A 12,774-nucleotide genomic window follows, 5' to 3' on the forward strand; every position below is an offset into this window, starting at 1 on the left:
ACCCCACAGTTTGAATCAGGATTCTGAACGTTAACTGTTTTTATGTGTTTATTGAAAGTTGCCTCACAAGGAGCTGAGGTTACAGAACATGTATTTTAAATATTTCCCTAAGTCATTCACCTCTGAATATCAGTTCTTGGGTGATCAACAGGACAGGCTCCTATCTTAACTCTCCTAGGCTCTTTTGGAAGCATCTGACTGGCTAATTAGGCTACATACAATTAGGTTACAGAAGACTTTGGCCAGATGAAGGATGGCTCTTCTTATGTTCTCATAGCTGTAAGCAGAGGTCTATGTATGGCTGTTATTCAAAAGTTAATCCTTCACCTTAATTTTTTGAGAGGGAAGCTGAAAAATTGCACTAGAGAATAAGAGGGAAGTAACTCATGAAGCCAGCCAATTAACACTGTGCTTCAATCTTAAATCAGTCTGATGTCTACTTAGAACATGGTATGTGTATCCAACAATGGGTGCAACAGCTCAAATGATGTACATGTGAACATGATCTTAGAACAGGACTATCATCTGTGTGCACAGGAATATGGCACCTGTTCTCTGAGAATGCACTGGACCAATTTATCAAGCTCAAAAAGCAATGGCATACCTTGCCTTACTCCTTCATTTAGAAGTGCTGTTATTCTCTGTTTCACAAAAACTGCTGAGAGTCTACCACAACAAAGGAGACCATTCTGGGAGCAGATGCATTCCAACATCCATTTCCTGCCTTTCCACCATGATGTTTTTGGCAAAACTATGCATCAGCAACTGGAATTAATGTTCAAGAAATGGTACATTTAAATAATATGGAAAAATACGCCACCCTAAGCAAATAGCAATTTAGACTTGGTTATGCTTGTTTCCTTTAGGATATAAATCTCTTTCAATGATCTGATAAGATCCTACAGGTAACTTTGGGCAGTTGACACACACACTTGATTTCTTATTCCTTGACTTCATAATGCTGAGTAAACAAACCCCTCTGGAAAGCATGGTGTCTAAAGTGATATATCAGAAATTATAGTTGTGGTGTTAGGTGTATAAGTAAATAAAGATAATGAATTTAAAAAATTCTGCAGTCATCAACTGATGAAATGGATGCCCCTTTGACCTGACACCTATAAAACATCTGCAAAGCCTTTTCTAAATGGGATAGGGCCCTTCACATACAACTGAAAGTCTCAGCACAGCCTTAAATCTATTCATGTAGAATAGATTTCATTACCATGAATGAATTCAAAGATGAAAATCAAGTCTCAACCTGACAGGCAAGTCTATGCATTTCAACAAAAAGGTGGAATGCAAGAGGAAAATACCCTTCCACACACGCCCTTTTAAAAACATGCCCTCCAGAAAATTAATCTCTCAACAGTTCTACATTACAAAAAAAAATCTATGCAGTAAGGTGCCAAACATTTTTCCCAAAGTTTTAATTACAAAACAAAATCAACAACATCTATAGCACAAATGCAGAGTTAACTTTACAGATATTATACATGAAGCCAGTGATTTAAAATTTTTAGTACCAATGATGTGAAACAATTACGGATTGCATCATCACAATTTTATGTAGGATTCAAACTTTAGAAGTATGATCCAGTTGAAAGTTAGGATTTTTATATCCAGTAGAGTTCAGTGAGAGTAAGCACATGCTTATTAATCTTTCAGTGAGATCAGTGGTAGTTAAAATGCACATCTTTGGCTGGAATATGATCTGTTTTGATACTGGCGAAGGCCTATTCCTTGTACACTGGTATATAGATGGTTGTATAAGAAAACGGCTGTTTTCATCAGTCCTCCTTACATCTTGTATGCTATATTCTAAACAAGGATTTTAACAACTTCCCTATGCTGCCAGAACTTCAGTTCAATGGTATTGTGGAAATAAAAATGTACTATTATGTTTTGTGAATTCTAGATCTTTGAAGAATAGGAAGATTATTTTAACCATATTTATGCTTTATTATTTTTTGATAATCAGTTAATAATAATTAAAAAACAAAGATACCTGCAAAAGGGGATGAATGTTTTGATTGAGCGGAAGCTCCCTTAGAATTGTTTCAGTTCTGAGTAATTCCTCCATACTAAGTTGATTCCATCACATTAATGCTCTAACGTTAATATTGCAGATATGCTGCAATAAAGGCATACAAGCAAGCTAAATTTCATCATCTGAGAATATTTTTCGTGAAATGAACTGAACACATCAATACATTTTTGTCACACATTTGGTGAAAAAATTAGACAACAGAGATGTTGCCTGTTCAAGGCTATGTTATCATTTGCCCAACTAAGGTATATTAGGCTGTTTAAAAATACCAAAGGCACTTTTTCTTCTTCTGTGTATAACAGGGTGTGTCTACAAAAAGGATACAAACATGAAGGTAAAATATTTAGGTTGTTTGCAAAATACATTTTACAATATAAATATAAAAAAGATTGGTGTGTAAGTCTATTATAACAATTCTTGACAATATTTGTATACATTTATTTACATTTACATCAGCAGCAATTGCAAAATATTTAGAGAAGAATCAGCCTGGGTTTCATGTCTATTTAAAATGCCCTCTGAATTGCAGGTGTAACAGCAAAACTCTACATGTCATTTTAAGAAGTTATTCTTGAGGCTTCCAGGTTGCAACCCAGATACGCCCTTTTACCTTTCTAACCTGCAAAGCTGGCTGGGGAGCATACAGAGAACAAGAACAGTGGCTGGATGCTTTGTCTCATACTTGAGTGGCAGGTCTACAAGGTAAAATGAGAATCTCCAGGTCCCAATTGTGGAAGCCCAATTCCTGCTTCATTTTGTTTCAGGCCAATAGGTTTTCTATTTAATAAATCAACAACTGCTGTTTCTAACTGCAAATACTTCAGTTACATTGTTTACAAAATATATTTTCCACAAATATTTTACAAGTTAAACCTGTAATTATACTCTTCTTTCCATCATACATGCAGCTGTGCATTATGCGCACATGCACACGCACGCACACACACACACAGAGTTAACCACAGGGGACATGACTCCTTGTGTAAAGGTGCTTTATTTTTAAGTTATTTTCTAATGCAAGACTTTTGGTAAACTGAGCTTAGGACTATTTCTTCTCTTCGAAAGGGCATTTTTGTGTACCAAGGCTTCCAACCTCATTGCCTTTCAGGATTAGACTAGTGCAGGTTTTTAAGTTATAGGTTGGACTTACTGTGATGTCAAAGGAAATTTTTAATTCTAATTTTAGTGTTCTACCTTCTGTATAAATGAAAAAACCCACAAATTTAGGATTGTGAACCTAACACATCTGAGCTGTTTAATTTGCTAGACATATTTACTGGCCCTCTTACTGAATGTTGGATTCAACCAGCATTGTAGCTTAATCTTACCCTATTGTCTTTACTGCAATCCCTGTCCCACATGACTTTTATTATCCATGCAGGTCCTATGATCCCCAGCAGAATCTTTTGAGATGGCCAAAGGGGACTCCTTCTTCTCCTCTTCACTGGCCTAAAAGGTGTTTGGATCCACCCCAATGGTTGGAATCTTTAATTAAGCTTATAAAGCAGAGGGATATTTGCTCTCAAAACACTAGACCTGTGCACTCCCAAGTAAATTGACCAACTGCATGTTAAAAAGAAAACAAGAGGGGGTATTTCTTCACACATTACATATGTGAATTCTCATGGAATTCATGGCCAAAGGATATTCCAATACCACAGAATGAACACTATGAGTGGCATGATAACCATTTTGAAAATGCAACAGCGTGGTGGCTCCCTCGAACAAGTTATTCATTTTATAAGGCAGTCCCATGAACATTCATTATGCCAGTTTCAAGAACCTCCACCTTAACATTTTAAAAGTATTTAAATCAGGGTCCACCTGATAACCTTGGAGAGTTGTTGTCAAGCAAAACAAAGTGGCCAGGTGGACTACTGCTCTGACTCAGTCCAAAGCAGCTGCATATGCTCAAATGTCTTGCCTCATGGAGCGGAATCCAAGACATTACATTTTCATGAAGAGAAGCTAGCAACATCATAATGTGCAATTTTCACATACTTCAGAGTAAATAATTCTTAAAATTACTTTAAAGAGGATTGTAGGAACTCATAGAAGAGCAGCCTTTATAATGACACATTGCCATGTAGTGGAAACAAACTTCCATGTACATACTACAGAGTCATAATGAAAACAAAAGTCTGGGAAGGGTTTGATGGCCTCCAGTGATTAAAATGGTGTATCTACTTCTCAATTAACTATTGATGTTGATTCTCTGAAAATAGCATTTTCAGAACCTTTATTAGCAATGATTCTGCAAACACTCAAAGCATTCTTGAAATCAAAAGGGAGTTTTCCTCAACTCAAAATAAGTCAGGAATGTAAAATATTTCTGTTAAATTCCTTCAGAATGGACTTGTCAAACGAAGTAGGTGAAAGTCTGTAGTTTTCTTTTAAGGAGCTTGGCATTTATGGAAATCATTATCTGTTAATGATTCATACAGCTTGTGAAGCACATAGTAAATTAACATGCACATATAACCAAGATCTGTAACCAGCAGCAATCTCTTTACAAATGCCATTACGCACAACACACTTATGTCAAACAACTGGATGAAAATCTATCAACTGTAATTTATGTTGGTTTTACTTAACATTAGATTAGGCATGAAACTATATGGCAGGACTATATGTCACTGCCTTCTCACACCACCAGTTTACATCATTAAATTGGAAGATGGACTGAAAGCCACTTAAGAAGCTAACTTTTTATGCCTAATGAAGGTTTTTGGATTGGATTGGATTGGAAGAAGCTAACATTCCATTATGACTCTGACCTTAACCAAGCAGAAGTTTTAATGTGAGCAACTTCTCTGACAGAAGCAAGTAGTAAAACTACATCCTCTGCAGCCTGAAGCTTAGAGGAAATTTAATTTTGCAGGATTCATGGGCGTACAGATCGACATGTAACAATTATTGCAAGTTTCTGTCCCCTAAATTGAAGCCTAGCATGGGAAGCAAAGAACAGGATTATAACTCTAATTTCTCAAGATGCTAGAAAAGAAAAATCCCACAGGTCTAAACAGCACCTCCTAAATCCTAAGGTCCAAATGGCTAGGAAGAGCAGATTTGAGGAAGAAGAAAGAAGTGGTAAGACAACATCAGAAATCTGACTCTATCCTGTCAATAAGATAGGAAATACTGGCCAGGGTTTGGAAAAATTTCACATCTTGCTCTGCCAAAAATATTTCCTAAAAATCCAGCTACAAGTTCAAAAAGGAACATTTTTCATCCTTGTCAGTGTTCTTAAGGCTGGCAAAAGCCTGTTGCACGTGCTGTTCTGCAGCTGTGAAAACAGATTATTGTTGGTTCTTTTTTCTTTTCCAGTCATCTTTTATTACTTGTTCACATTTTAGCTCTTAGACTACTTGGATTCCACCCACTCTGTACAAACCATTGACTGAACACTCAAAGCAGAAGTACAGGGTGTTATTACAAAAAAGTGTCATTGTCTTTTCCTCCAAACACCCATGAAATAAGTATTTTCAACACATTCCTGAAGCTATCTGTCTTAATTCGATGTTCTGATTGCAGTGTGTGGGACAGCTAGTGTATTTCTCTTTTCAAGCAATGGACAATTCTGTACATGGGAAATGATAGGGAAAGCCCACCCCCACCCCCAAGAAGTCCACATATGCTTCAAGAGTACATGTGAAGCTTAGGGAAAGGGTTGTGACCAAGGAACCTTGGTTTACAGCAGCCTAACGTTGGAGAGTAAAAATTCATTTTTAAGATGGAGCATGCCACCTTAGAATAACTTAGAATGAAATATTCCAACAGCTAAGATACCAACATCTATGGAAGATTCCAACAGTTCAGGATCAAAGATACCAACAGATAGAATCATAGAGTTGGAAGGGGCCAAAGGCCACATAGTCCAACCCCCTGCTCAATACTACCACAAAGTACAGTGCCAAGCCAGTATTTGTAGGGACATTCTACTAGAATCATACACAGAACAGATTTGACAGGCCTAATATTCTACAGACTGCTCTAAAATTAGTTTAAGCCAAAGTCAATTCATCTATAGTAGCTAGTCTAGTGCCAATAGTCTTCTTGAATTATTAAAAGTTATTGAGGTCTTTGGAGTTCTTGAAATAGGGTTTTAAATTGGTCTATTTTTTTCCATTTTAGGCTGAAAACTCCAAACATTTGCATTGCAATCCTGAGCACTACAAGCATTTTTGCTAAGGCTTGATTAGTGAAGTCTTATAAAGCTACATGTAGAAACAATTCCAAATAAAAAGCAAGGGTGGTAGGGGGGTTTTCTTGTTAAATTATGCATGTGCATGTCAGAAGAGGTACTATTTTAGAAGAAAGATTTGATCTATGTCAGGGTTGAAAGGAAGAGGACCTCTCCTGAGGTAACTCTTGCAATTCTTGGATTTGTAAATATTGACATAAATCTGTACCCTGAATATTCAGGGACACCTTTTAAAAATCAAATAATTAGAAAAATACATGATTGACTACATGGTGCAGTCGTTTATTTGCAGTTTTGCAAACAAAAATGTAAAATGTGGAACTTTCATATCAAGATTCCATGGGCCAAAAACAACCGGGGGGGGGGGGGGCGGGGCGGTAGGGGGGGGGACTGCCTCAGACAACAGACTATACATAAAGTTGTGATCTTCCAAAACAGCAAGATAACTGGTAGTGGTTTTTCCTTTCTATTTCTACTACTCAATTCACAGCCACATATCTCACGACAACCACTACATGGAATTATAATGTTAATAAACAATGAACAAAAATATCCCCTGCTGTTTCAATTACAGTTACCTTGGGGTTCCCAGAAATCTGACAAGAGCTTGCTAAACACAAATGTGTTTACATGTATGTATATTTTATCTCAACAGAAGTGGTTTGTGGTGAAGAAACTGCGTGCAAGATTCAAAATTCCACTTTTTTAGTTAACAGGTTCCTCTAGATTGTGAATGGTGGAATAAAAATAGAAGGGGCCCTTTTTTGCATTCTGCATTCCAAAAGGAAAGTGCATTGTTGTGGTTAATTAGCTATGATCAAATCAGATAACAGGATTTTTTTTCAAATTTCCCATATGTGTGTTTCAAACAAACTCCGTCATTCATTCACACAGTTTTTCTACTATCCTTTTTTGTAACTTTAAAAACCAAAATCAAAAAATCCTCCCCAAACCCACAACAGTGAAACCAGCACATTTCCCTTTAGTGATTAAAATCATGACTTCAAAAAGCTCCAAGTATTATATTCCCCATCCCCACCTCCTTTGGAGGTCAATTTAATTTTGTGACTTCGATGCACAGGCAAATATGGCACAAAAGAACGGATATTAAGTTAAAAACAGATTTATAAATATTCTTCCATTGTACAATTTTCACAGTCCAGACCCACCCATTTTTATTCACATTTGTTAAGTTCCCACCCCATTTTTTGATCATAAAATATATATACTTTAAAAAATCTTTGTCCATATTTAAAATATATTTACATAAAAACAGTTCCTTCAGCTGAAATCATGAAGAGTCTGTACAAGGAGATGGTGGAGGGGGATAGAGGTGAAAGTAACTCCGCTCTGTGGCAGGTGATGGTGGGCAGCTCTCTTCAGCTGACATGTACTGGCTGCGGGGAGTAGGCGGAGGGGGATAAGGATCTGAGTCTGAATTGAGATCTATGTAGTATTTATTGGCTTTCCATCTGCTTGTGGTGTAGTCACTGTCACAAACATCTGTGCTGCATGGGGTGGTTGGTGGCGCTATGCCCCTAATAAGATACGGCCTGAAGAAAAAAAACCAAAATGAGTTAGCAGAATTGTAAAAATATGGATCCAGTAGGAAAAAGAGATGCAAGAACCTAAAAAGATGCTTTTATTTGCATCCACATCAAAAGTAGGCTGACTCCAATTATCAGACAGCACCTATGAACGTACACTGCCACTTTACATTTCACTGAAACAGACAAACTTATCTTATACCCCAGCTGTAGCTACCAAGGTACAACTTATATATAGAAATGTAAATGAAAAGTGTAGATTTGATTTTTTTTTCTACCCTAACTCCCTGCCAGTTACACTTTATAATATTCAAAACCAAATAGCAGTATTAGAAGAAACATTTTAAACTGACTGATTAACAAACGATGATTACAGCTCAAAATACAGCAACAAAAGAGATTTTTAAATTAAAAAGCTACAGCTTTTTAAAATATTCATTTTGACTTGCTGACATCAACTTTGGGTGACGTTAAGAGCTTGATACCTGTAAGATCTTGTTGTTGAAGGAATGTTTGACGAGTAGAACACTTCTGTGTTGTACAGGGAGCGATCAGTTGCTGGTGAAGGTGGTGGGTTCAGAATCTGCAAAGGTTTATTACAAAAACAGTCCCATTCAACATTGCCATTGGCTCCAAAAATTATGGCAGAATATAGTACACACACAGAGGTGCCAGTTCACACCAAAAGCACTTTGCCAAAAAGCTCTGTATCCAAATTTGAAAATTTAGTTTACTGCTAATGTCTTTTTATATGTACAAATATTTTATAATACCCTGTTATCATATGAACACATGGAGCTGCCATATACAGAATCATCTAGCTTTGTATTTACATTGATTGGCCGCTATTCTCAGGCAGAAGTTTTTCACAGTCCTTCAAGCAGCAATCCATTTTTTTAATGGAGACACAGACATCAAACTGAGACCTTCTGAAGGCAAAGGTAAGTTCTTCAACTATGTTCTCTCCACCAGGCGGCCTATCAATGTACTATGAGCTGGTATTTTGGCAATTCTGGTTAAAAACCAGCAGAGATCACCTCACCACTTTCCCCTTACAATCGGGCCTTTTATTAATTATTTGATGTATTTGCAGGATCCTACAATGCTTTATTTGCCTTCTCAAATTCTCTTAATTTTGGGATACTACTAGACCCTTCAGTTCTGAAAGTTTAAAAAACATTGTTTTCTTAAGGTGTTGTAAAGATTTGTACCTTTTGAATTTTAGATAAACTTATGTATACTGTTTCTCTGTTTCAGGACTGTCTTACCACTACTACTGTGGCATCTACAAGCACGGTTCCCCACACTTTTTGAAGAGTGGAAAGTATGCCTGGGGCCAACCTGTTTGGCAACTTTTGGTAAATCAGAAGCAGTGCAGGATTTCAACAGACTCTAATTTTGATTTTATTCTTGAAACTTTATATTCTGAAAATCCTGTTAGTCTCTAAGGTGCTATTGGACTAGAATCTAGCTCTTCTATTGGGAGACAAACATGGCTACACTCTGAAAGTAACTCTTAATGTGAGAGATTCTGGTTGACTCACTCAAGGTCACAAAAGAAAGCAATGGAACTGGGAAATTCAGGCCTCCAAATCCATTCTGAGAGCCTGCAGCTGAGATGCTGAGTTAACAGTTAGGACTAGTTGGGGTGGGGTAATTGTGCCTTACGCATAATCCTGCATAATTAGCAGAGAAATGTTTAGGTTGGGACTGATCAATGTGAATATGCTTTCCTGACATGTTCCCAGTTCTTTCCCGTGCTACAACAACTGTTTTTATTTACAGAAAATTTGGTTCAAGGGATTTTAGTTGGTTCTCAGAAAGCCAAGATGAATCAACGTAAACAAACAGCAGATTAAATGTTTAACCTTTGAAGCTCCTCATCATCCCCCACTGAGTCTCTCTCTTTGTTTTTTCACTCTGGTATATGCCAGTGGCAGCACACAGCACCAAGTATCTCACCAGGTTAGCAACATCAAAAATTCACAAAGAACAGAGTAATTGCATTTTAAAGGAGACAGAAAGCAAGAATAAGAATATTCTCAACGGTCACAATTGTAACAAAAACATGTGCTGCAAAAGCTGCTATTATTTACTCATTAACAAGTGGATCGATCGTTCTAACTTCGTTGGGATTGTTCTGAAAACAGTGTTATTATTGCTCAGTGAAATGCATGAGAGAGTGGTCACCACTATCAGTTGCCATTAGATAAGTCTGCAAGCAGTAGGTTTCAATGTCCAAGAACAATCCTGGTTGGTTCATTCTTAGCAGCCATGCTTATTTTATGGCCAGGGTGGGGGGTGGGAACAGGGAAAGAGCTAGTGCTTACAAAACTTACCTGTGGATAGAAAGTGGCTTTGGTGCTGGATGAACTACTGGAGGATGCCCCAGTTACATGGTTTCTGTCATAAAGAGGGGCACCACTGCTTCCTCCCATGAGGCTCATGGAGCTAATCATAGATTTTCCACATGAGATACCTACGTGGAGAACAGAGGTACATATAGTCAAGATTTTACACTTGCCACAGAACTTACAAAATCATGAGAACTGCCAGGAGGAGAATGCACTGAGAAAAATCTCATTGCAATTTTGGAACAGGCTGAGGATTTACTAGTTCAGGATTAAATCCACATGGCTGCAGAATTCTGAACAATTATTTTCAATGAAAAATGAATTTTTCTTTCTAACTGTCTCTCTCTCTCACACACAAACATATTTATCTCACATTTATATTTTCAAGCAGATTGAGCAAAGGAGTTCAGTTTCACAAACCCCCAAAGTTGGTAACCCTTTCTACTGATTCTTAAGATGGCAGTCAAGCAGCAGTCTAGAAGGTGAGTTCATGACATTTAAGCGGTTAAAAATCCTGTCTGCATTTTCCTATTCTTACAGTGGCTGACAATAAAAATACCTTTACTAGAGTGACAGCCGCTAGGGTGGAATAATAATTCCTGGGATTGGAATCAGTGCCCTGTGGGCTATCATTCCAGTCTCAGAGCAGTTTACATGGTCCCAAGGATGCCATTCCATTTTGGGGGCTGTCATTCCAGTCCCAGAGCTGCTTATCTGTGCCTAAGGACTGTCATTCCACTCCCAAGGCACATCATCCAGGCCCAGTGGAGGTTTCTCATAATCCTTTCCATATTTTCACTGCAACATTTGTGTGCTGTAATGTACTTCAATGGCACCTATGCAAATCAGTTGCCATTCCTGACTTCCATTCTGTTCAATAGGACTCAGGCATCTCCAGTTGTTCCCAGTGGGCATTCTTGTCATTTGTTTTAATACATACCACCATTATGCCATATAGGGGACTTCACGGGGGCTGGTAAGGCTGTTTTTCAACTAAATACCAAATGTCAGTAGAGTGAGTGCTGTCTGATAAATAACCCCCATGTTTCAAGTAAATCTAGCCAAGGGGACAGACTCCATGGGCCCCTGAACAAATTGCCCAGCTCTCTATTTTCTCAGTCATAGTATTTGAAATGAACAAAGGGGCTCTGCTGTCCACAAAAGAGGGAGGGGAGAGAACTGTGTTTTTCTGTGGCTTGCCTCCAAAAGTAGTTGGCTCTATGCTCCTTCATTGCAAGGATCTGACTGAATGAAGAAATGTGCTTGCTGAAGAAACCAGCCGAATCAAAGAAAAACACAAGCACATGCTGAAGTAAGCTAGTAGCACCCGAACTTGAAAACAAAGTGGATTTCTTTGTGAAAGGTAATTTCATTTCACTAAGAATGCTGGGTTCCTACCATACTGAAAAATCATGAGGATGGGTCAAAACAGCAATTTGCATGCATATCTTCAGCTCAGGAATTTTGTTATGTGCACTCCTAAATGCCAGATCATAAATAAAAATCCTTAAAACTTAAAAAATATATTTACTGAATCTATAGATGCAATAAGCAGGGCTCTCCTAGCACATACTCTATATGTGGAATAAAGATATTAATCTATGAAACAGTTTTTCAAAGCATAGTTATCATCTATAAGGGATGGATTAGTTGAGGAGCAAGGACAGAGATACTAAGGTGAATGTGAGCACCAGAATGCCTATTAACTTTCTGCATATAAGGGTGGTCAGACATGCTCATACGCTCGGCTGCTGATTCCAACAGGACATCTCCACATTTGAAACAGGATATGTATACTATGGTCATTAGCTACTGAAATAAACCACAAAGTCTTCATATATGGGAGTGCTGTGCATACACCTAGACAGCCCACAGAACTCTGGAGCAATTATATTGTGAGGACTGAAAATGGTCTTCTCTTATATACAGAAATGACAAAGAAAGATTTATCACAATTAGAAAGATTCTATATCAAAGTCATGACTTCAGTCCAGAACTCTGAAATCCAAAAGCCAACAGTCAGCTTCAAATGTTTGTCCTTTCTTTGCCAGTTAAGCATGTCCCTCCAAAAAAACATGGAAACGCTCTTATAGAAAAAACACAATTACAATGGCTTTATAGCTGCTGTTTTACATGTGAAATAAATACACTGAGAGAATATTACCACCAATCATCAGCTACAGAAACCTTACCTGTGAAAGTGCCGTGTTGAGAACTTCCTGGAGCAATAAAATTTAAAGGGACGTGAGGTGTACCGCTGACATATTCATGTGGGAAGGGTCCATTTGGTCCAGCATAGCGCTGACATACCACACGCTGGCAAACAAAGTACATTCCTCCCATGACAAATAGCGACAGAATGATACCAATGACAGGTCCAATGGCACTACTGTGAGGTTGAGATTCATCTGAAGAGGATTTACTTTTTGCTGAGGGGAAAAAAGGGGGGGAGGGAATCCAAATGTGAATGACTAATGTGAATAACTCTAGAAAAAAACTGAAGTTAGTCTGTGGCATATTTATTAAGTTCGTGCCTCTTTATGTCCCAATTTGCATCAGACTAAGTGGGCTCAGTTCATGGCCTCTAAAATCAAAAGAGAGTTTGACATGTTTGTACACTGT

General features: G+C 37.8%; 1 protein-coding gene across 2 annotated transcripts in view; it reads right to left on the reverse strand.

Moving 5' to 3' along the window:
* Positions 1–1,410: 1,410 nt before the first annotated feature.
* LRP5 (LDL receptor related protein 5) overlaps positions 1,411–12,774 on the reverse strand; it is a 164,789-nt gene continuing 153,425 nt past the window's right edge. For both annotated transcript variants that reach the window (XM_048484227.1, XM_048484226.1), the window contains exons 20-23: positions 12,345–12,581; positions 10,138–10,277; positions 8,284–8,381; positions 1,411–7,804 (exon numbers count right to left, since the gene is read on the reverse strand). In XM_048484227.1, coding sequence (XP_048340184.1) covers positions 7,543–7,804; positions 8,284–8,381; positions 10,138–10,277; positions 12,345–12,581 — 737 coding nt within the window. In that variant the 3' untranslated portion in view covers positions 1,411–7,542. The remainder of the gene's footprint in view (positions 7,805–8,283; positions 8,382–10,137; positions 10,278–12,344; positions 12,582–12,774) is intronic.

Source organism: Sphaerodactylus townsendi, linkage group LG02, assembly GCF_021028975.2.
Source record: "Sphaerodactylus townsendi isolate TG3544 linkage group LG02, MPM_Stown_v2.3, whole genome shotgun sequence".
In the NCBI taxonomy this organism is placed as follows: Eukaryota; Metazoa; Chordata; class Lepidosauria; order Squamata; family Sphaerodactylidae; genus Sphaerodactylus; species Sphaerodactylus townsendi.